We start from the raw sequence: 23,468 nt of genomic DNA, 5'->3' as shown, positions 1-23,468 counted from the left end.
ATTGTTTTACAGACATTTGTGACACTTATTTCCAACATTACAACCTGGCTCTATTTATACAGAGTAACACAGAGAAATGCACACTCAATTTCAGATCCGGTATGGATTGTTCCCATAACCAAGTGTGATCTTTATTTGGCATGCCTTCCCTCACTCCCTTTGTTCTCAATGATTTCCCTGTGTGTCCAGTCAATAAGAGATGAAACAGGGCAGGACTAAGTGTCCTTTTTGTACCAGGGATAAAGGAAAGTGCATCCAAGATTCAATCACAGCACATAAATCTCAAGTTTAGTCCTTTCTGTAAAGTCTCAGAGGGCTTGGCCCACCTTACTTGGTGCCAAAATCCAGCTTTTGAAAAAGGTCAATACATTGAATAAATAGTAATTTTCACAGTAAGATAAAAGGCTTTTAACACATTGGCACTTCAGTTGAAAAGACATACTTGTTAAGCAGCAGTAAATATAGTTTGACCAGAATTTGTTTTAGATTTTTACTAAAAAAAAAAAAGGCACAATCACTTTAAATTCCTGTACTGATACATTTCATGCTGTGATTGTGGCCAGAAAAAATTAGATCAAAATTTTAGTTGTGACCTTGTTCTTTTAAAATCTTGTCTCTATCTTACAACTCAGGGAAACTCGGTGAAAGTCAGATGGATACGTTGTCACTTCTATCAAAGTAAGTAGTAAATGAGTAATAACAGAGGCACATAGAGTGTAGTTTAGTACATGAAGACGGTGTGAATCCTTGAGCTGTTGAAAAACAGAATGGTATTTTTTTTTCTGTTATTTTTTCTGCAAAAGTGCTAGATCTTTCAATGTGAAATCTTTCGATGTAATAATACAGTTCCTAGTCAACTCGGGTTGTTACAAAACTAATTTTGGGTTGAAATTACTGTTGGAATTATTTAGAAAAGTAAACTGGAGACCATAAGAATGAATTTTCTTTAATGTTTGCAATTGAAGGACTGGTAAAAATGTACAGGCTGTGATTTATTTAATGTCGATTTATGCTGAGAACCAGGGCCCACTGATTCCTATGAGTTTTTTCCAAAAGGAATGTTCATAGGAATATTTGGAAGCATAAATTCAGTATAGAGCATTTTCTTAGTTTGTCACAAGATGCGGTTTTGGTGACCACAGAAACCCAGCCTTATGCTACGAAGTCCCCCAAAAAGCTCAAAGATCTCATGTAGCAAAAATAAAACAAGTGGGAGTAGTAAAGACAAAAAATGCTATTAGTTCATTATTTTGTTCTTTCTTTACACAGGTTAGTAAAAAAAAAAAGAAAGTTTTTACCTGACATGTTATGGATAGGATAAAAGAAAGTGACACCACCAACGCTGGTGAACTCTGATGATGACTAGAGGCATTGGACAAAACATGTATTTTTTACTAAATTGTGTAAATAAAGAGTTGAACACAGAATGGATGTACAAAAGATGCTTATAATTCGATTGGTAGAAATCTTTCCATCAAAGGTAAAGCTCTACAAAGAGTCATTTTTATGTCTTTAAAAATGTTTAAAACATATTTGCAGTCACTCAAATCTGTTGAGTTGTATCTGCTCCTGTATTTGAAGACTTGCCGTCTAGCTAGCTTCCCATACTGTTCCCTATCCAACCTAAATAATCAATTGAGATCAAATCCTTTCCCATGGCCTCTGTGTCAAGGTGGGCTTTAGGTTCTTCTTTAGTCTACTTTTACTTCCTCAGCTAGAAGAAAATGTAAATATAAGTGACAGACATAGAAAAGAGGAGCAGAGCACAGATTTCTTCTGATGCCCTAGTCTGACTAAAGGCTGATTCTCCAAAGATACTTGACCTCAGAGGCATAAAGAGTCAAGAGGAGGGCACAGAAAAAGGGTCACAATGACAAAAGAGTGCATAAAAAAATGTATCAACAACATCAATATAAATTTGTGTCATTAGTGTTAGAGATGTGTGAAACAAACATCATTATCTACATTTATACATGCCTCAGAATATTATTTCCAACTTAACAGGAACACGCTAAATAAAACCACTGGAGCTTAACAACTCATGTGTATAAAACATGGTAGCCAGTGTAGATCTCAATCACTTATTTGACTTAGTTTTGTTTTACGTCTTTTCTCTGTTTGCAAAAAAAGGTGGTTTGGAAAAAAATCTATGGATTGTCCTCAACTTATCCAATTAGCTTATAAACATAGTTGTTTGTCCCACAAAGAAGGAGCGGCACTAGAATGTGGAGCTGCACCAGAGTCAGAATTTAATGCAAGAATGCAGCCCAAAAAGGGTTTGGGGGTATTTCTTATGAGGAAATGACAATATAACATGGTGAAAAGTTCCAAAAGTTTGATATGGAAGATTTACTAAAACTGTTAAATCAATGAACCTCTCAACTCCACCTTCAGTCTTGCATTTCAGGTCATATTAGCTATAGCACCCTCTTCAGTTCCGCAATGCTATGGTGCCATTCCATATATGGTTTGAGTCTGACTACTGATCCAACATTGCCCCTTTCTGCGTGCTTCTCAACTAAGGAAGAAGAAGAAGAAGAAGAAGAAGAAGAAGAAGAAGAAGAAGAAGAAGAGATCTTTTCTATAACGACTCTCAAGATAAAAAATCACGAGGCGCTTCACAAAAACAAAAAATGTAAAAATATAAAAAATAATTTAGAAAATGATAAAAAAAAAAAAGGCGAACTGAAGAAAACCTAGGGAGCACTGAAGAAACGTGAGCAACAGTGAAGCAAGCACAGAGAGATCCGTTACTGTCTGTGTGTGTGTTTGGATGGACCGGACGTGGACTGAGCTCCCGGTGCAGAGTTTTGTGAGTTGGGAAGGGCGGGCGCTCTATTTGACTGGCCAATCACAGAGCATGAAGACAGTCAGTTACCCAATGAGGATTTTCCTTCAGCACGATTGCAGAAATTTATGAGTTTTACTCGTTTCATGCTCGTACTCGTCAAAAATGCTTTATCCGTATACTCGTCTGAAACGAGTATCCGGCTCATCCCTACTTGTGTGCCTACCATTAATGTTATAGAAGCTATGAGGAGAACATTTCAGCTATATGCCAGCCACAGGAGCCTTTTTTATGAGGTTTACATGGAGGAAAGCTGGCACAGTCCTCTTTCTGACGGTTTCACAAAAACCGTAAAACTTCCAGGAAAACCGAAGACAGCACTTCGAAGCTTAACAGCATTCAAACAATAAGAAAAAGATAAACAGTAAAACAATAGTTTGAATGTTTAACAGCATTCAAACAATTAACCTTAGTCACAGGCTTGCTGTTTTTCTCCCTTTGGGGTTATTTTTAGTTGTAGTTCAGATTATTTTTATTGTGTCCATGTTTCAAATCTATCAACCTAGGTTTGTTATTAACAACCAAAACCTCCAGTAAATGAAACATATTGCTTACTCTACCCTTGCACACATCTTCTTATGTTACACACTCTTTCACCATTTTTTTAAGATCGGGTTGTAACAGATTTGGAATTGTCTGGTTAGAAAGGTGCCATACAAGTGCATGTCATTTATCATTAATTGTTTTTCATTAAAAAAATATAACAAAAGATAACAGAAAAAAAGAATAAATAAACATAAGTTTATAATGAAACATAACAAGTGTACAAGTGTGGGTCATTTATCATTATGAGTGTAGAAGTGCAGAGAATTCTTTTAGATAAAACATGCTTACTGTACAAACAGATTTTTTTCCTGTATTGCAAAGTAGAACTCCAGATCTGGAGCAGTACTTTATTCTCTAATTTGTCAAGTGATTGCTCACTTGTCCTAAGGATACAGCAGAGTCTATTTCCCAAGCGGAAGTAGAGGCCTTCAGTGAACCTATTAAATCAGTTGATTAGGTTCACTAGAAAGGAAGCAAAATATAGCAAGATGCTTTTTTGATGTGCTTTTGCATACTGCAGATGCTGGGACTCTTAACCCTGCAGTGTCCCAAAAACCTACACACAAGGAAGTATACCCGCTCTTAGACTGAAAACAAAAACATAACATCAGAAGTTTAGACAATTGCGGGAAGAAAGCTCCCGAAAATACAGGATGGAAAACAAAAAAAAGGGTTAAAGGACTTCAAATTTGTGGACTTGGAAAAAAAAAGCACAGCCTGCTCTTCTCTCCTCTTCAAAGGAACAATTGAGGAAGGCCACAAAAATGTGTTGTCCCAAATGCGACAGCAGTGTCTACGAAACTTGGAAGAATTCTCAACAAACACTGTACACTTCAAACTAAACAACATCCTCAGAGTGAAACGGCTTCACCCCGAGGATAAAACGGCTAAATACATGCTCTGTAGCATTTTGTATGCTGTCCACTGCAGCGAGGAGCGCACAGACCTCTATACAAAGGAAACTAAACAACCACTTCACAACATGGTAGAACACAGAAAAAGCAGCTCAAGTCAAGACTCATGCCACCCACCTACATCAGGGCCTTTAGAGGATGGTGATGTACACATCTGGGATGGATGAATGGATTAAAAAAAAAAGCTTTTGATTTACTTCTGTAACTTCTCATTTTCTACCATTAAACCTACAACCTCCATCTACTTACAAACTTTAGGGTCTGTAAATATTCTAGGGCATTTCTTGACTCGTATTCAATGTTTACATCTCATATTTTTAGGTCTCCATTGTTTCCTCTCCTGATAACCTGCAGAACAGATCATTAGTTTTAAATGGATTTCAATCCGCTCATTACATGTCCCATTTACCTTCACAGTATAAAGATTCAACTTTTATAATGAGAGGAAGAGAAAGGAGGCACGGGGGTGGGGTGTGTGTGTGTGGGGGGGGGGGGGGGGGCGCACACAGAATGGCAATGAGAACAAAACAAGCGTGCAAGTAATGAAACATTAATAGATTAATGCCATTAAAGCCAAAATACATTTTCTGATCGAAAATGACACAAAGGTCCAAAAAAAAATTAAATTAAAACAAACAAACTAAAGTCCTATGTTTATAAAGGAAAGCATGCAGAGTCTTGAAGTTATTATTATTATCATATTATTTATTACTAATAATATTATTATTACATCTTTTCCAATGTTTTACAAACAGACCAAATGTTATCACTTTATTGGTTTTCCATTTATTTTTTATTTGATGAAAAATAAGGATGTTTTAGTCTAGTGAACAAGACGAAAATCTGCAAGCATGAGTTTGGTCTAGGAATGCTCCACTGGAACCTCCACGGCCCTCTAGCAGCATTCTGGTAGGCCAATCAGAGAGCTCTATCGGTATTGTGGGCCAATCACAGCACTCTATCAGTATTGTGGGCCAATCACAGAATTCTATTGGTATTGGGGGGGGGGGGGGGGGGCTATCGGGGCATCAATAGCTCAGGTGGTAGAGCGGGTTGCCTCATGATCGAAGGGTCATGAGTGCCATTCCAGCTCCCGCCAGGGGTATCCTGCTGTTGTGTCCTTGGGCAAGACACTTCACCCAACTTGCCTGTGTTAGTGGTGGTCAGAGGGGCGGACGGCGCCAAACGGCAGCCTCGCCTCTGTCAGACCTCCCCAGGGCGGCTGTGGCTACAGGTAGCTTACCATCACTAGCAGTGTGTGAATGTGAGAGTGTGTGAAAGCGTCTTTGGGTGTCTAGAAAAGCACTATATAAGTTCAATGCATTATTATTATTATTATTATTATTATTATTATTATTATTATTATTATTGTGGGCCAATCACAGAGCTCTATCGGTATTGTGGGCCAATCACAGAGAACTATCGGTATTATGGGCCAATCACAGAGCTCTATCGGTATTGTGGGCCAATCACAGAGAACTATCGGTATTGTGGGCCAATCACAGAGCTCTATCGGTATTGTGGGCCAATCACAGAGCTCTATCGGTATAGTGAGACAATCAAAGCGCTATATCAGTATTGTAGGCCAATCGAGGTGCTCTATTGGTTTGGTAGGCGGGATAATGCGATGAAGTGGAACAAGATGGCAACAGCTTGTTTGAAACAACTTTTACATCAACTTTGGAGTATTTGGATTTGGGCTTTATTAGAATCAGATTTAGAATTATTTATAGTCAATTATAAAACCAACATCAGAAGCATTTATCTGCTAAGTGTTTTTCCACAATCAGCATTATTTCGTAGAAATTTGTAGAAACAATTTCATGATGCCTGCAATGACACATTTTACAAAAAAATCCTAAGATAAATGTATATTTATAAACAAAATGACTAAATAAACATAACCAGCCTAAATCCTGGCCTTTAAAACAAAAACTACGATGAATGTTTTCTTTTCCCTGAGGTCTTTACCACATGTTGACTCACCCATTAACCCGCTGTTCTTATTCTCCTCATCTCTCCACACAAACCCACATCTCTTCATGGTTTCCACCAAATAACATGATGTTTTAAAAGTGCACCTGCTTAAGAAAAGTGCTATTTGCTCCTCTCTCATCATCCTAGAATAATACAGTAACATTCCTTTATTATTTTTTTTTTTTTGAAAATGTAGATGTGCTCTCAGATTTTATGTAACCCATAATGCCTAATACCCCTGTGGGTGTCTTTTTCTGAGTGTGTTTTACAGGTAACACACTTTTCTCCCTTTTATTGAATATTATTTGCTAATCAAATACTTATTTATTAATTGCACACACTGAAAATGGGAATTACTGCAAAAAAGTATCTGGATAAAACAAAAGTGAACTGAAACAGGCTTCTGTAAAAGGTGTAAACAGTTTTTTTAGGCTGCACTAAAAGAAAGTGAAGTTAAGGCTAAATGTATTTTACTGAATGCACAAGTTAACCTCCAAGAAGGTCGTGCAGTGGGCCTCTATCAGGCTCACAAAGTATTGTCTCTCAGTCAGCGACTAATGCACAAATTATCTTCTACTTTTAGATTCATATCTGCTGCTTTCACTTTAAAATCCACTCGTCTCTAAAGGAAGCAGCATTTTGTTTGCCTTGAACACTTTTGTTACTATCTGGATGTCTTTGTTTGCAGCAGCAGCTCCACCTCCCTGAAGGAATTTGTTTAAAATGTTCTTACATCAACTCTCATCCCTGAAACTCTTCCCCTTTGTCAGCTTCTTCCTTTTCTTCCGACAGTCTTTATCACTCTTCTAGCCCTCTCCTCCTTCATCTGTCCATCTGCGTTAGTGTCAGATGTCAGTGTCACTCCTCTCTGTCTCATCCTGTCCAGCCTCCTCTCCATCATCTTAACTCCTTTCCCTTGCACATAACAACTTTCAATTATCATAATTTCACATATTTAAAATAATTTGTCGTGGTTCTGTAGTTTTCTTCTACCTCCATCTTCTGCCTAACATGTTTGCGTTCTTGCTGGAAGCCATGTTATCTTAATCCTCTCAAAGTTCAAATGAGGTTAGCCAACAAAATAAACTGGGTCTGCTTGCAATTTCAGAGAAATCGGCGTCTCGTTCTGGCAGCTTCAGGGGGGTTTTAGGTGTTCCAACACTTATTCATGGACACATCAGAAATCACTACTCGTTATGACTCAACACCAGATCGTAGTCAAGAAAGACTATATCAACCTCAAATGCAACTCAATTACACTTTTAGGGGAAGAGATTAAAGTGTTTGTCTTGGAGGAAAGAAGAATAGAAGAAAATCCTGAAATGCAATTTTTAAGCATTTGTTTATTTATTCAGGCAGTCTTTGTAACAAGTCTGTTTGCAGTATATTGTTAAGGGATGAAATTAGATTGAAAGCATTCAAACCTCTTTGGGGTTTTGTTTTGTTGCTCTGCCTCATTTATTATATTTTCAAATAAAAAATGAAATCTGTTGTTTTTGGCATATATGTATAAATAAAATAAACAACAAATAAAATCCCATTCATATGGGGATTTTTCACAATCCTGTTTTGGTACGCTTTAAGCTGGTATCGCTCTACTGCACAAAAAACTAAGAGTGGGACTCGATTAGAAACAATCTAAATAATTAGAAGCATTGTAATCAATTAATCTCGATTAATCATATTTTAATCATTCAAGACAATTTGCACCCAAGCAATTTTTTTATCACAAATAATGTTAGTGAGACACAGATGCCACATTTGAATGAGTATTTTGCTGTAACCACAAGGTATATTCAATTATTTTGGTCTTGTAATAAAGGTGACCACTGTGGGGCCTGATGGGATGAGTAAGTATTAGCCGAACATGCTGCTGACGATCTACAACTGGATGAACAACTTCACTCCTTTAATGCAAGGTTTGAAATGCAACACCCATCCCCCACACCCCCTACTGCACAGGTTTCTTCAGCCACTCTGGTGTTACATGCCTCCCCCACCACCTTCACCACTGTGAATAGTACAGTCGCCACTAACCACCCCTCCTCCTCCACTGCCTTCTCAGTGACAAAAGAGGATGTGCTTAGGGTTTTCCGTAAGCAAAACACACGGAAATCCCCGGGCCCGGACGGTGTCTCCCCCGCAACCCGGAGACACTGCGCAGAGGAACTGTCTCCAATCTTCACGGACATCTTTACCATCTCCTTGGAGTCCTGCCACGTTCCAGCCTGCTTTAAGCTGTCCGCCATTGTCCCTGTCCCAAAGAAACCCCTTGTCAGTGGACTGAATGATTACAGGCCTGTGGCGCTGATGTCTGTAGTCATGAAGTCTTTTGAGCACCTGGTCCTCCCTCATCTCAAGTCCTTCACCCCCCCACCCCCCACCCCCCTCCTGGACCCTCTGCAGTTCGCATACAGAGCTAATAGGTCTGTAGACGACGCCATCAATCTGGCCCTCCACTTCCTCCTGCAGCACCTGGACTCCCCGGGAACCTACGCTAGGATCCTGTTTGTGGACTTCAGCTCTGCATTCAACACCATCCTCCCTGCTCTGCTCCAGGACAAGCTCTCCATGCTCAACGTACCCAATTCAACCTGCAGGTGGATCACTGACTTCCTGACGGACCGAAGGCAGTGCGTGCGGCTGGGGAAGAATGTTTCCACCATTCAGACAATCAGCATAGGATCTCCACAGGGCTGTGTACTTTCTCCTCTGCTCTTCTCCCTGTATACAAACTGCTGCACCTCGAGCCATGACTCCGTTAAACTGATCAAGTTTGCGGACGACACCACCCTCATCGGGCTCATCTCTGACGGTGATGAGTCCGCCCACAGGAGGGAGGTGGAACGGCTGGTGTACTGGTGCAGTTGCAACAATCTGGAGCTCAATGCTCAGAAGACAGTGGAGATGATTGTGGACTTTAGGAAAGTCACAGCCCCATCTCTCCCCCTCATCCTGACGGACACCCCCGTCACCACTGTGGACTCCTTCCGCTTCCTCGGAACCACCATCACACATGACCTTAGGTGGGAACCATCCATCAGCTCCCTGCTCAAAAAGGCCCGGCAAAGGATGTACTTTCTGCAGCAGTTGAAAAAGGCCAAGCTGCCGGCCCAGATGATGGTGCAGTTTTACACGGCCATCATTGAGTCCATCCTCACCTCCTCCATCACTGTGTGGTACGCTGGAGCCACAGTTAGGGATAAAAATAGACTGCAACGCATTGTGCGTTCCGCTGAGAAGGTGATTGGCTGCAGCCTTCCATCTCTCCAGGACCTGTACGTCTCCAGAACTCGGGGGCGTGCAGGCCGGATAGCAGCTGACCCTTCTCACCCGGGACACAGACTTTTCGAGCCGCTTCCCTCAGGCAGGAGGTTACGGTCCATCCAGACCAGAACCTCCTGCCATAAGAACAGCTTCTTTCCATCTGCCGTTAGACTTGTGAACAGCTTATAAATACACAACCATGTTCGTCTGCTGTACTTGACATAACGTCACGTTATCGGCCATATTACCATTACCTGCCTTTTTTTATAGCTGATTGTTTTATGCTAGTTTTATTATATTTTATTCTACTTATTCTATTTTTGAAATTTATTATTCATGTTATATGTAGCACATTAGTACCGAAGCAAGTTCCTAGTTTGTCAACTGCTTGTTCACTGACAATGGCAATAAACCTTTTCTGATTCTGATTCTGATAAGTGTTACTGTTTGAATGGAGACGAAACATAGTAAATGCCGTGTACTGAACTGAACACTAGGTGGCAGCAGAGCACTGCTAATAAATATAGAGGTGTAGTGTAGAGTTCAGAGGAAGTTCTGCTGAGGGTTACAAGAAGAATGCTGTGTGTCTGCTCGTCCCTCCTGCTGCAATAAAGATCACATGAATAAAGGTCCTAGCCTATCGTTTATATTGTTGTGAACAATAAAATGTGGCTTGTTTTCACATTTTCTTACATCAGCTTCTCTGAGATGCTTTTTATTCATTTGTTTGATTGTACATGGGCATTTTGGAAGGATGCCTTTTGACTAACAAGAGTGGAAAGAGCATAGCTGTATCAATAAAGGCTTCATTTCATGTAGCACTTTTGCTCATTAGCAGTTTTTATTAACATATCAGTCCATAAAGCTGCAGTGAAATTTATCCTTTGTTATTACACCTGTGCTTTCTCTACTATTCAGTAGTCTGCTCACAAATAAACCTATCAAGCATTTATAAAAGACCAGCAGCCTACTTACTCTATAGGGGTAAAAATCACTAGTTTGATCGCGATACCATATTATATTGGTACAGTAGATAACAATTTGAGGTTTTTCAATATATTGAATTCCATCACAGTACCATTACTATTTGATTTAATTTAAGATCCACATTGACAGAGCTAAAATATGTACACTTCGTACAAGGGGCAGCAGTTGCTCAGGTGGTAGAGTGGGTTGCCTCATGGGTCAAGGGTCATGGGTTTTATTTCAGCTCTCACCAGCGGTTTTACACTGTTGTGTCCTTGGGCAAGACACTTCACCTAACTTGCCTGAGTTGGTGGTGGTCAGAGGGGCCAACGGCGCCAAATGGCAGCCTCGCCTCTGTCAAACCACTCCAGGGTGGCTGTGGCTACATAGTAGCTTACCGTCACTGGCAGCGTGTGAATGTGAGAGTGCATGCAAGCATCCTTGAGTGTCCTAAACAACTCTATATAGGTTTGATGTATGCATTAGTAACTAACCAGACACATGAAGCTGGATCCACTTTTTGAAAGCTTTATAAAGGTGTGGAACACTCATTTTATCAATACATTTGCTGGGCTCTTTAGTATGAATGAATGCCCAGGTGGGGGACCCTGTGACATTATTTCCAATAGGCTTCAAAATAGGACTAGGGCTTAAAGGGTTGAGTCGTACTGTGTGTGTGTGTGTGTGTGTGGGGGGGGGGGGGGGGGGGAACGGATGCCAGTGAAGCATTTCCAGAAGCTAGTAGTGAGCCACATCACAGCTGAGCTTCAGACGGCAGGATTTTGGGTCTCTTTTCTTGATATTTGGACACGATAACTGTCCTGATATCTCACCTCGGACCGGATAACAGCAACGCAACACTACCACTGACTGTTCTGCAAACCTGATGTTTTATCCCCACAAATAACCCAAGCATGAATGAGATCTGCTGTGTGGTGATGTTGGTAATGCTAATGATTAGCTTCTACTGGCCGAGATGTTCACGGCTGTTTCCTGCACACTAAACCAAAAACAGCCTTCTCCGTTGTGAGTTAAGATGGGTGAGTCCGTGAATGATAAATGACAGTGTGACGTAGATCTGTCAGGATTTTCAAATCCAAGAGTTTCACCATCTATTTACTATCACAAGCAGTAGATAGGTGTAGGAGACCATTTTCATGTCCAGCCTGCATGGCGAACTCACAGTGACCGATTATAATCAGAAATAAGATTCAAAAATATTTTTCAGTGTTCAGCACCTTAAAACTTTTTCCACAGCTCAGGAAAATCACTGGAATGCTATAAACACATTACTTACTGTAACCTGGTACATCAATGTGTTACAAAATGCAGGCTGCAGGGTTCATTTACTGCATATTTAAGATACTTTCCTGATTCAGATAGTTAAATTACCTCCTCATGATGTCATTGCCCATTTTTGAATCAGGTGTTTCTTCAGCTGTTGAATTCAGGTGTTAAGGATTTTTAACATTCAGGACAGCAGCTCTGCTCATCTTTGTCTGTATGACACATGTTCGATGGACACTTGGTGACAGTCCGGCTCTTGCACGCTGCAGCTTTTGTTATCTTCTGCCAGGACTGTCAGACCGCCAGTCAACACCACATGTCTTTCCGCCGTGGGCTGATTACAACTCATTAGCTTCCTGTCCAAAAAACTGGCTATTATCTGTCTAAGCTGAATGTGTTTTCCACCCACACAAGATGAGGCTGAAACATAATTTAATTGTTTAATTGTACTTACTTTAGATCTTGGAAAGGTTCTGCCCTTACATGTGAAGTCTCTACAGAATGGCTGAACACCACTCCTTCACTGCCTGCAAAAGTGGAAGAAAGTAACAAACACAGAAGTTAGAGTTGTTGAGGTGTAGTAGTTTCATTAGACGTGTTGAAATGTCAGATTTTGCTTACATCATAGAACCTGTTAAAGTTCTGTCTTAAAGTGGGCATGCACTCATTATTTCAGTGAATGTGCTGTGGTCTCTAGCATGAATGGATGCTCTGTGATTCATTTTCTGTGAGAAAAAGCTCAAGCACTTTTACTTCAGGATCTAGAAGATCGTCGGAGGAGTGGTAGGCAAAAAACGGCAGCAATTAGAAGCCCTTTTTAGAAGACACACCATGCCGGAAAATCAGCGTAATACTGCCGCCAGGCTGTGTCGTATGAACGCACCGTGGCAGCATGGCGTTGCGGGAATTTAGCAGCATTCATGCCGCCACGCTTGGTAGTAACATTACCGCAACGCCGCACTTGTGAATGCGTTTTATGCCTCGGCACAACAGAGGGAGGCACCATGGTCACGTGGGGTGTTACTGCCGAGCTCTGGCAGGAAACTATATTAAAAATGAAAGTAAACACGGGAAATAAGTTTGATTGCAATAAAAAGCAAATTATATGTATGGTATGGTAAATTATGTCCAAGATAAACGGAAATCCGCAGTAGCGCAGAGACCACCCTCATACCCTGTTTGTACCGCCACTGTGTAATCTTTTGTAAAAAGGACGCGATTGCGCCACATTACTGCCATGGTCTGACCACTTATAAATGACCTAAGGCTCCTTGATGTTGTCACGGCAGTACGACAAATTAGCAGCATTGTTGTCTAAAAGAGGCTAGAGTCTTACTCTTTAATATTCACGATAAGCAAATGTATCGCCTCATGATTGGCTAAAAGCAGCACAACTCGTCCACCACTTTCGTTTGCTTTTTTTTCCCCTTGGGTAAAGAAAATGTTTTATCTCCACAAACTTCACAAGCCTGGAGGTGTTCCACCATGTTGTGAAGTTGCTAATGCTAATGGGTAGCTTCTACAAGCTGAGATGAACTCTGCTCTCTCCTAGATGCTAAATCAACACAACCTTCCCTGGCATAGCAAACATAAATGATAAATGACCACACTTGTATAGCGCCTTTATGATTAAAACACCAAAGCGCTTTACACCACAGTGTATCATTCATCCACTCACACACTGATGGTGATGAGCTACTATGTAGCCACAGCTGCCCTGGGGCACACTGACAGAGGCGAGGCTGCCGAGCACATGCGCCACCGGTCCCTCTGACCACCACCAGCCGGCAAGGTGGGTTAAGTGTCATGCTGAAGGACACAACATCAGAATTCTCTGTCTGGAGCCGGGATCGAAACTGCAACCTTCCGATTACTAGACAACCCGCTGAACCTGTTCCGCTACTGCTGCCCAATGTGATGGGTGAGTCAATTAATGCAATTTTTCCAGTGCATTATAAATCTGTGTGGCTTTTTCTGACCTGAACATTTCCGTGTCTATTTCCTTTTGGCAGCTAATGCAGGAAAGTTCTAAATCTGGAGGACGATCTTATCTAATTAGCAAAATAACAATATTAACACTAAAAACATATTGACTATATAGAAAATTGAAACCCAGATTACATGATCTCCTTTCTGAAGCTCATTTTCCTGTTGATTTGTAAAGACAGGCTCTGAAATAATGACGTGCTTAGCCCCCTGTGTCCAGTAGCTACCTCTGCAGCTGTGAACAGATGCTTGGCACCAGCTCTCGCTGAGACTTTACGGGGTATATTGAAAGCTCAGCACCGCTACAAATTTAATATTGCATGAGGCAATGTTACTCACTGGCAGGCCCATAGATAACAAGGCGCCTGAGTTGTTGTTCAGAACTGAAACAGCGTATGCCAAATTTGTTTTCTAGAAAGATTCAAGGACGTCCTTAAAAGCCCCGTTTCCTGGAAAACAATAATGAAAATTAAAGTGGGCTTTTTAATGTTTCATTGTGTGATCCGGCCTTACACAATGCTGCTGATCTCTCTCTTACATCAATATGGTGCCTTTTTCCCAGCTTGCATTTGGGTTCTGCACAAACACTCATGAAGTATTTTTAAATCAAAACCACTGAACAGAAACTAAACTGCATTTAGTTTCACTGACAGGAATTAAGTATAAAGGAAATTTGGATGAAAAATGCCTAAAATATAAAAAGACATGAGTGCATATGGGTCACCATTCACTCTTCTACAGGTCACACTGTGTTTTCTTACCTCCATCACACACTAAAGGACAGAAACAGTCACCTGTTTGCCCTCATTCCATCAGAGTGCCTTTAATGGACAAAGCTCCCAAATTGCCTAAAGCACTGTGTGAGTATAGCAGCAGTTCACCTTGAGTGTAGAATTTATAAGGTTCATATATATGTAAATTTTGTATAGTCATCAATAAAAACATGGCAACAAATCCTTGCATAAAATTAAAGACACAGAAGCGGACTTTACAATTATAACAGCTAGGGATGTGTATTGGTGAAATTCTGGCGATATGATACGTGTCACGACGCGATGCATCACAATGTATTGCAATCCTTTTTTGGCAATTTTTTTAGACAGAAATTAATGTAGGAAAATTCAATAATCAGTCCAAACTGATACGTATCATGTGAGGAATCTGAACCATAAAAGAGGGATTTACATTTCATTGGTAGAAACAAAACTGAATGCACACTGCTGCCAACTAGCGGTCGGCATTTTAATTGCACCAAAAGAAAAGAAAATACACACATGTTTGCATGTCGATTCTTCCAAAAATTCAATACACGGCTATTGAATATCGATGTAATATCGCAGGAAAAAATGTTGTGATATATTGTCATATATAGAGATTTTCTTACATCTCTAATAACAGCTAAACCATCTCAGTTTCTAACTAAGTTTATAAAAATGATGTACTGGACGAAACCAATGGAATGGATTAAAGTTGGAGAAATTATTATGATTTTATTTTTTATGGTTTATGTTTTTTTGAAGAATTTTATCTTTTTCCTTCCACAACTGATACTAAAACACATTTGGTTATACGTAATTCTACTTATTTCTGACATATTTTGTGATTCTGAAATAATGATAGTGATGACAAAAATATAACAATTAATAACCTGAGTTTTGTTTTGAAGATGAAGAACATTAAAGAGTTACAAAAGCTGGTGCTTCTCTCTACTTATAAGTAAAAAAACAAATCAGACAAAAGACATTTTTACATAGCAACACTAAAACTGGTGCAGTTTCACATTTGAGCAACACCAGAAGAAAGATGAAATCTAAAGAAAGTGGAGGTAACCTCAAATGATACTGCTCTTAAAAATCACATAGAAAACTAGTTCATCAAGCCAGGAGGTGAACCAGCACCCAACCAAGAACCCCGGAGGAAACGTTGGCACCAACATTCAGACATCCAGCTTGGTTCGGTTTACTCGATTGAGCCGACAAACAGATGAACTTCCTGCAAAGACTGTGCCAGACACATGAGACCGGCAGTGCTGCCATGGATAACTAAAGTGGTCATTTGCATTTTTTACTGGGTGGGCGTCGGAACAAGTCCCCCGCACCGTGAGACTACACATCACAGCTCTAAAGCTGATCTTCATCCACGTACGTCACATGCCACGTGATCAGGAAGCAGAAAATCCATGTGTTAGGAGATCGTTTTGGGCCAATATGTTAAACAATCACTGACATCGGCCGATACCGATATCGGCCGATACAGACATTGATGCTGATATACTGTCATCCCTAATTAATATTATATGTAGTTGCATCACCACTAGTTTCCATTGTATTTCTTGCAAAACTCTACCTGTGACTTTAAGTTTTTCCGTCCCGATGCTGATCTCTTCTTCATCTGCTGAGAACAACACCCTCTCACCATCGGCACTCCTCACCTCGAACCTCTGACACTGGGCCTCCACCATCTCTGAACCTGGAACAATAAAAGAGATTGAGCATAAGAGTTATACATTTACTCCAAAACTAAAAGCACCATTCATGAAGGCGAGCATTTGGATGGCTATAATCCAACCATTATTGTGAGAGTGATTAGAATGAGCAACCACAGAGGGATATGGACTCTGACCTGGAGCAGCTCTATGCTTGGTCGTACTGTGACACCAGAAAAGCAACAGTAGATAAATCAGAAGCTTTGAGTAAGCGTGTAGTCTAACAGCTGACACGATGCAAGCCACGAGGGCATGCCATCAAATGAATGAAAATAAAAGCTCTAGTTTCGTGCAGGCAATATTTTATTCCACATCTTTCTACCACACAACACAGCTAATAGTAATATTAGAATGATTAGAAGATGTTGCAAGTATAAATGCTAAAAGAAAATAGTAATGTGCTTTAAAGGCACACTTGACAGCTTTGCTTGCTTTTAGTATCCCCTAGTGTCTGTTATTAATTCTCTGTGGTCAAACCGAAAGCAAAACTTTTCTCCTTGCTGTTCATTCGTATTTTTAACACCTTGATCTAACAGCTGAAAGGTCTCCTCAGCCTTCATTGGTGATTGATTCATCGCTAAATTAAACAAATCAGCTGTGTTCATGATCTAGAACAAGCAGGAAGCGTGCTGGAACCAATAGGATGTCTTGTCAGGCTATAATGTGACAATAATAATTGGAAAACAATGTGTTTTAGCTAGAGCTCTTCACAAATGAGAGGTGTTGCTTCCAGTAATCATGGATGTAGGGAGGGGGGCTTAAGGTGCAATACAATACCGCCACTAGATGGTGAACAAACTTTGGTTTTCTGTTTTAAGTAGGATTTTAGAATATTAATTCATGTTGATTCTTTGTAATATGTATCAGTAAAATTAGTTATTTGAATCCTTAACAAAAACATGATTGTTGCACAATTCTGGTTCCCAAAATCTATAATAGCTGCACTTGAAAACAAGACATTTTGGCTTCAATTTTCAACAACAGTTTATTTTATTTTACAAACAGGAAAACATTAAACTTTTACCACTACATAGTTTAAGGCATTGTAGAAGTACGGTATCTCAGTATCTGTATGAGTGTTTTCATCCTTGCATTGTTTCACTATTATGTTTCTCTCATCCTGTCCGTTTGACTGCAACTGGATGAGTTACAATTAGCAACCAGCATCACTTCAGTGACTCAGCATCAGGAGCTTTAGCTAAGATTGGCATGGATGTAAACAAAACGTTTAAGAGAATGCTGTAATTTTCTCTGAGAATGCTGCATTCAGGGCCATGAGTGAGTCCAGCCCGTATTTTGTTTTATTAAATCACAGATTGCAGCATCTCACACCGACTGAAACAGATACCTTTTTTTAACCGATCTGCACTGCGGTTTATTTTTCAGTTTTAGCCCAACTGTATAAGGCTTTTAAAAAATAACGTTCCTTAGAAAGTGGAGCTTTGCAGAAAATACTTGAGTCTGTAGTACATGATGCAATGATGTAGAAGATGACAAGGTAATGACTGTTACTGCATGCAACTCAAGTTTTAAGAGCCTTGAGGTAACCCTTTGGATGGGTTGATCACATTGTATTGGCAGATGTAGTCCATTTAAAAACCTCTACACGTGAATGCATATTTTAGTTTAAAAAGCATTATTTGCCCGGCTGTGTGGAGCAAAGCAGACACACATGCTGCGTAGGAGTGGAAAGTCTGCAGAAGTGAAGATAAAGCTGCTCAACCTGATGAAAATATAATGATGTGCACTCGTGCTACTGTTGAGCTGCTATTTATTGCTGATTCCTGTGCAATAACAGCTTTCTAGCAAGTTTTAATCCACCGACTGCTGGTGATGACATCTATTTAAATTAAACAGAAACTTTCAAGGTTTTATTTGTGACTGTGACCTTTTATCTCTCACGTTCAGCTCAAACGTTTCTTTATCTTCCGTGGAAATACCTAAAATACAAAATGACTGTGTTTCTCCTGGTCTGCTCAACAAGAAAGTAGTTTAAAGGCATTTGATGAAACATTGACGAGCATGCACAATTAACAGTCCTGCTTGATTAAATGCACACCGACTGACAAACTTAGAGTTTTAATCCAAAGGACATCGGTAGGCTGGTTGCATGAGCCAGTTGGGGAGGGGTGTTAGACACTTCCAGTTACAAATTAACACAGCAGTGTTTAGATCTGGTTTATTTTTCATTGTTTTGATTTAAGAGAAGATGGAGGTACTTAAAACCTGTATTTAGAAAAAGGTTGTATTTGCGTCTTCTTCTTCAGTGGTGTTTGGCGCCCTGCTCTGTTGACTGAGATCTTAGGCGGTAAGTATGTCACGTTGTTTGTTGTCCAATAGCATACCGAGGCATTTTGAAAGACAAGCTTAAATCCCATCCCACATCTGAGGGCAGTTAGTGAGTTGTGGCCAAACTACATATTTACATCTATAGGGTGGCTTGCCAGACTAACTATTGATTTGTTTTTTGCAACAAATATATTTGAAGTATACAGTAGCTACTGTAACGTGATGAAGGAGTTATTCCTCAAGGTTATTTAACCTTTTCCACAGTTGCTTTTGACACAACGCCAGAGTGCATGAAACAGCCTCAAGGTCATGCATTTGCTTCTAAACTGTTTACTTTGCAGCAATGAAAACAGAAGATGAAGAGACTTTTCTTTTATTAAATCAAAGAACTCTATTTTCAATAAAGCTAATCAAAACAACTGTTAGTCAATAATACAATGTGACCGATCTGTGAAATCACAATATCATGATTAATATGTTTTGATAAGTAATATGACTTAATCTAGTTCACTAGACACACTGACACACGTAAGGAAACCAATCACATGACACATTGCTGTACTGATCCAATCAGAACCTTCCTAGTCTGAAGCGTGGCAGAGTCTCTGTGCGGTTTATAAATCTGTCAGCTTTGATTCGTCCAGAATCAAAAACATCCAGATTAATAAAACAGTTCCAACGCCATCTTAAGTTCAGTTCTCAAGGTCCCATGAAGTTCACCGCATGCTAAGTGAAACAATGGACCTGCCATTCTGTACTTCTCTTTTTAAGCTGAAAACCATCAAGCTGGGAAAATTCTGTTGTTTGTTACCAGCCAAGCAACGGTACCTTTCAGAATAAAAGTTGAACTCGCTGACCCAAGGAGGGTCCCCTTTTTGACGCTGTTAACCACCTGTCGCTTTTTACCTGGAGACTATCCAAGGACTAGTTTGTCGTGCTGTGACGCTGTGTCATCAGCTCCAGTACCGGAAGGAATGTCCGAGGACCTGGCATTCTGGATCCATCGTTGGAGGTCTCACTGAGGGTATGTGGATGTGACATAAATGGCGTCTCATGTGTTAATGACTACCAGTCTCAAACTCTGATAAATTAGGAGCAAAACATCATCTCCCACTCAGACTTTGTTTCTCCGGATGCGAGGGTTCTGAATAACACTCATTCACACACACACCAACCATCTCACACCTCATTCAAACAGAACATCCATCATTAGAGAGTTAGTCTTGTTTAAATTGTTTAAAATTATTTAGTAATAAACCATCTTAAACGTTTGAAGGTCTCTCTCTCTTCTCTTGTCTCTAAGTTATTACAAGGTGTCATCTAAATCCCTGTCTTAAAAAGATCCAATCTTCTGATTAAATAAACCAGTGGTCTGCAAGATGGATTTCATACTAGATATGAAATTTTAATGTCTTGTGGTCCTTAATTAATTGTAATTAACACTCATTACATAATGGTGAGCCAGCCCGATATTTGCAAATTTTTTGGACACTTTGTGCTAAGTCTGAGACATATTTAGACAGTTAAAACTCTTTAAAATTCAGCGCTTTGGGCTTCCTGGCAGGGTTGCGGAAGGCGCTTTATAAATAAAGCTTTGAATGATTGATTGATTGATTGATAAAAAAAAAGTTGATGTTCCTGGTTTGAGAATGAGGCGGTCCCGTAATCCATCACCAGAGAGCAGCATCTCCATTTAAAGAAAAGGGGGGTTGACGCCAGTCATCCTCCACAGGAGGCGCTGTTTCATCTCAAATCATCCTAAGGCTGACGTGGCATACGGCAGTCATTTTGAGTTAGCAATGAAGGATTTCCTGCTTCTTTAAGGTAAATACTGTATTTCCATGTCCTTTTTTGAGTGTACGTGGCATTGTGTACAATTTATTGTGTAATGGAGATATAGAAATATCCCCGCTGGAAGTCCGCTTCCCTCGATAGCAATCTTGATCCTCCCGGTTATCAATCCGGTTGAGTTTACTAACATTAAGCCGCTAATGACTAAGCTTAACACGGAAGAGCGTCTCTGCAAACACAAACTGCAAACGCTAGAGTCCGAATATACTGACAACGCACACGGACATTTTAGTTACTTGGACTGTCCAATTCCGGCTGGATTGGACCGTCAAAGCCTGTAAGCGCCAGGCCCCGCTAGTTAGCATAACAATGCTAACTAGTGGACCCGGTAACAGTCGGTATACGCGTCCCGACAACCTGTCAAGCCGTTTTGACGCAGCGTTTCTGTGTCTCAAAATCCGCTACGCCTAAGAGTAAAACTCCGAACCCAGTTTGTGCAGTTTTAGCGGTGTTTTATTCACTTTTGTGTTTAAAACTTCCTGGTGACGTCATCGACTCACCGCCATTTTGAGAGTGCCGGGCAGAGACACGGTGACATCAGCACCCCCGCCCGTACCCACCATCGGTGCTCAGCCGCCATCTTGCGGATTTTTCTGTTCATTACATTCATTTTGGTGAAAGGTCATTTTTGATTTTTAAAACATGTCAGAAGGAGAAAAATCAGCCCTTCCCTCACTGGGAAGACAGGTTATTGATGCAGTTGAGTCTGTTGTGGGACAGGAAAGCTTGTCTAATCACGGCTATGCTGAAGGTTTGCAGAACCACCGAGCTGATGAAGTTATTACAAACTAACATTGAAAATCTGTCCAGAACAGGTAAACCTCTTAAGTCAGCTGCCCGCACAGAACACCTGGTGGAGTTTGCTGTCTTGTTAGTTCACCTCTGGGACAGAGAAGTAAATGCTCATAGGGACACACAAGGTACAATGCGTGCCCTTTCTGAACAAGCGGTAAAAGATGAAGCAGGTAGTTCTGACGCTGAGGAGAAGCTGAGCGATGCTCGGCAACAACTAACAGAAACCCAGGACCAGCTGGAAACAGCCCAGACAGAGATTACAAATTTGTTAGATGACAAGAGTCAACTGGAGGATAAAATAAGAGATTTGGAAGCTGAGAAATATGGTTTAAAGCACGATATTTCTTCACTTAAAGCTCAGGTAGAAAACCGAGAAAATGAACTGGATTATTTACGATCACAGATTTCTGCACTCATAAGAGAAAAAGAGAAATCACTCCAGTGATCTCCTCCTCGTTCTCCTCCACCTCCTCCACCTCCAGCTGATGCAGAAGCTGTTCCACTGGCTGCAAGTGCAGCTGGTGGGAGTGCACCTGCTGAAGCAGAAATGGGACATTTACCACCACCTCCGGCTTTTTAGCCATGCCAGTTTGTGCCACCTCCAGCCCCTCATCCTGACTATCTGGCTCCTCAGCCAGCCCATCCGTTCCTGCCTCCAGCTCATCTGTACCAGCCAAGCCATACATATGTTACTGATGCTCTTACACACCTTCTGGTTGCACAGCAACAATACCCTCCTGCAGCACCGGCCAACCGATCACACCTGTGCCCATATCTGACATCTACAGGATGTCTCGGAGCGTCAAAAAATTCAGCCCTCAACCAGGTAAGTCGTACCCGGTTGACACATATCTGAGTAACCTCAGACATCACTTTCAGCGATGTCCGGGAATGACCCTGGAGGACAAGATTTTTGTGATAAGGTTGACCTCCGATGCCGTGGGTTCGCTTATTGATCGCAAGCGTAATTTGATCGCAAATGATTACGACAAGCTGGAAGCTGCGATTCGGAAAGAGTACACTTATAATTCACAGGAGGTTGGCATACAGTTAGCTTTGTCAATCAAACAGAGTCGTACCGAAGACCCACAAGTCTTCTATCAATGCCTCTTCAACGCGTACTTTGGTACGGAATGCAAGGACGGGATGGAAGAGGAAAAAGGTTTTAAGGGACTATTCCTTGAGAATCTACATGCCCAGTATAGTAGTGCTGCAAGCTTTTCATGATGCCCCCAAACAAAAAGTGCTGTTGTCTGGCGCAGACTAAGGCCTAGAATATACTTGCTTTTGAATTGTCGCTTTGATGCAAACAGCAGGCCGCGTCTTTGTTAACTTACTTGCTGCTGCACTGCAGGCAGTACTCGAGTGTTCCTCTAGGGGGCACAGTAGAGAACTCAGACTGGATAGATGGGTACAACCAAAATAAACATGGTATCAATAGAAGAGATCAGTAGCAGGTTCATTTTGAAATCACAGCAGAAACAGTCACGTGTGACGGCAGACCATGATGGCCGCCTAGAGCAGGACCTCCTGACGGGTCAGCCACTTTCCCCTGGATTTTCATGATTGGGACTTTACTTTCTATGATGTTAAATTGATCTACCATCGACGATAGGATCCTAGAGCGCGTAAGAGAAAAGTGTGAAAAAATGTCTACTGTGAATCCGAAAACGAGATCGGCAAAACAGGCGGCTAGTATGGTAGCCGCTAGTAGCAACAAGCTAGCCGGTGTTAACAACGGCGAGGACGCTACGCAGAGTCATGAGGCCGGCTTGTCGAACCCGGTGGCAGTGAATGCAATGACGGAGCTGCAGTCTACGTTGGAAAAGGCATTGCGGGAAATGGCTCAAGTGAGCAGCATTCTGCAGGATCTACAGGCAGACGTTTCACAAGTAAAAGCATCACAGGCTAAAATGGAAACAGAAGTTATTAGCCTTGGTGAAAAGCTGGAGGAAGCGGATGCACGGATTATGGATTTGGAAAAGGAGAATGAGAGGCTGGATAAGGAAGCCAGAGAGTTTTTGTTTGTATGTAAAAATTTGGAAAACTTAATAAAAAAACTTTAATATTAAAAAAAAATCACAGCAGAAAGAACGACAGCAGCGGGATTGTAGATAGTATGAGCAAACTGTAAACCACAGACAGAGTGACCATGACGAGTGTGTCTTGCTTGTTTTGTCAATTCCACCTACTGGTTACTTGTATATTGCAGCGTGAACACATCACGTTAATGTCGGGGGATGTGCTCATACAAAGC

At 40.9% G+C, this 23,468-nt stretch overlaps 1 protein-coding gene across 2 annotated transcripts in view; it reads right to left on the bottom strand.

The window, feature by feature from the left end:
* LOC107391070 (zeta-sarcoglycan) overlaps positions 1-23,468 on the bottom strand; it is a 547,146-nt gene that overhangs the window by 79,572 nt on the left and 444,106 nt on the right. For both annotated transcript variants that reach the window (XM_070550008.1, XM_015968123.3), the window contains exons 5-6: positions 16,138-16,260; positions 12,260-12,332 (exon numbers count right to left, since the gene is read on the bottom strand). In XM_070550008.1, coding sequence (XP_070406109.1) covers positions 12,260-12,332; positions 16,138-16,260 — 196 coding nt within the window. The remainder of the gene's footprint in view (positions 1-12,259; positions 12,333-16,137; positions 16,261-23,468) is intronic.

This window comes from Nothobranchius furzeri, chromosome 4 (genome assembly GCF_043380555.1).
Source record: "Nothobranchius furzeri strain GRZ-AD chromosome 4, NfurGRZ-RIMD1, whole genome shotgun sequence".
NCBI lineage: Eukaryota > Metazoa > Chordata > Actinopteri > Cyprinodontiformes > Nothobranchiidae > Nothobranchius > Nothobranchius furzeri.
The sequence above is the reverse complement of the archived record's forward strand: the minus strand, read 5'-3'. Positions and strand labels throughout refer to the sequence as shown.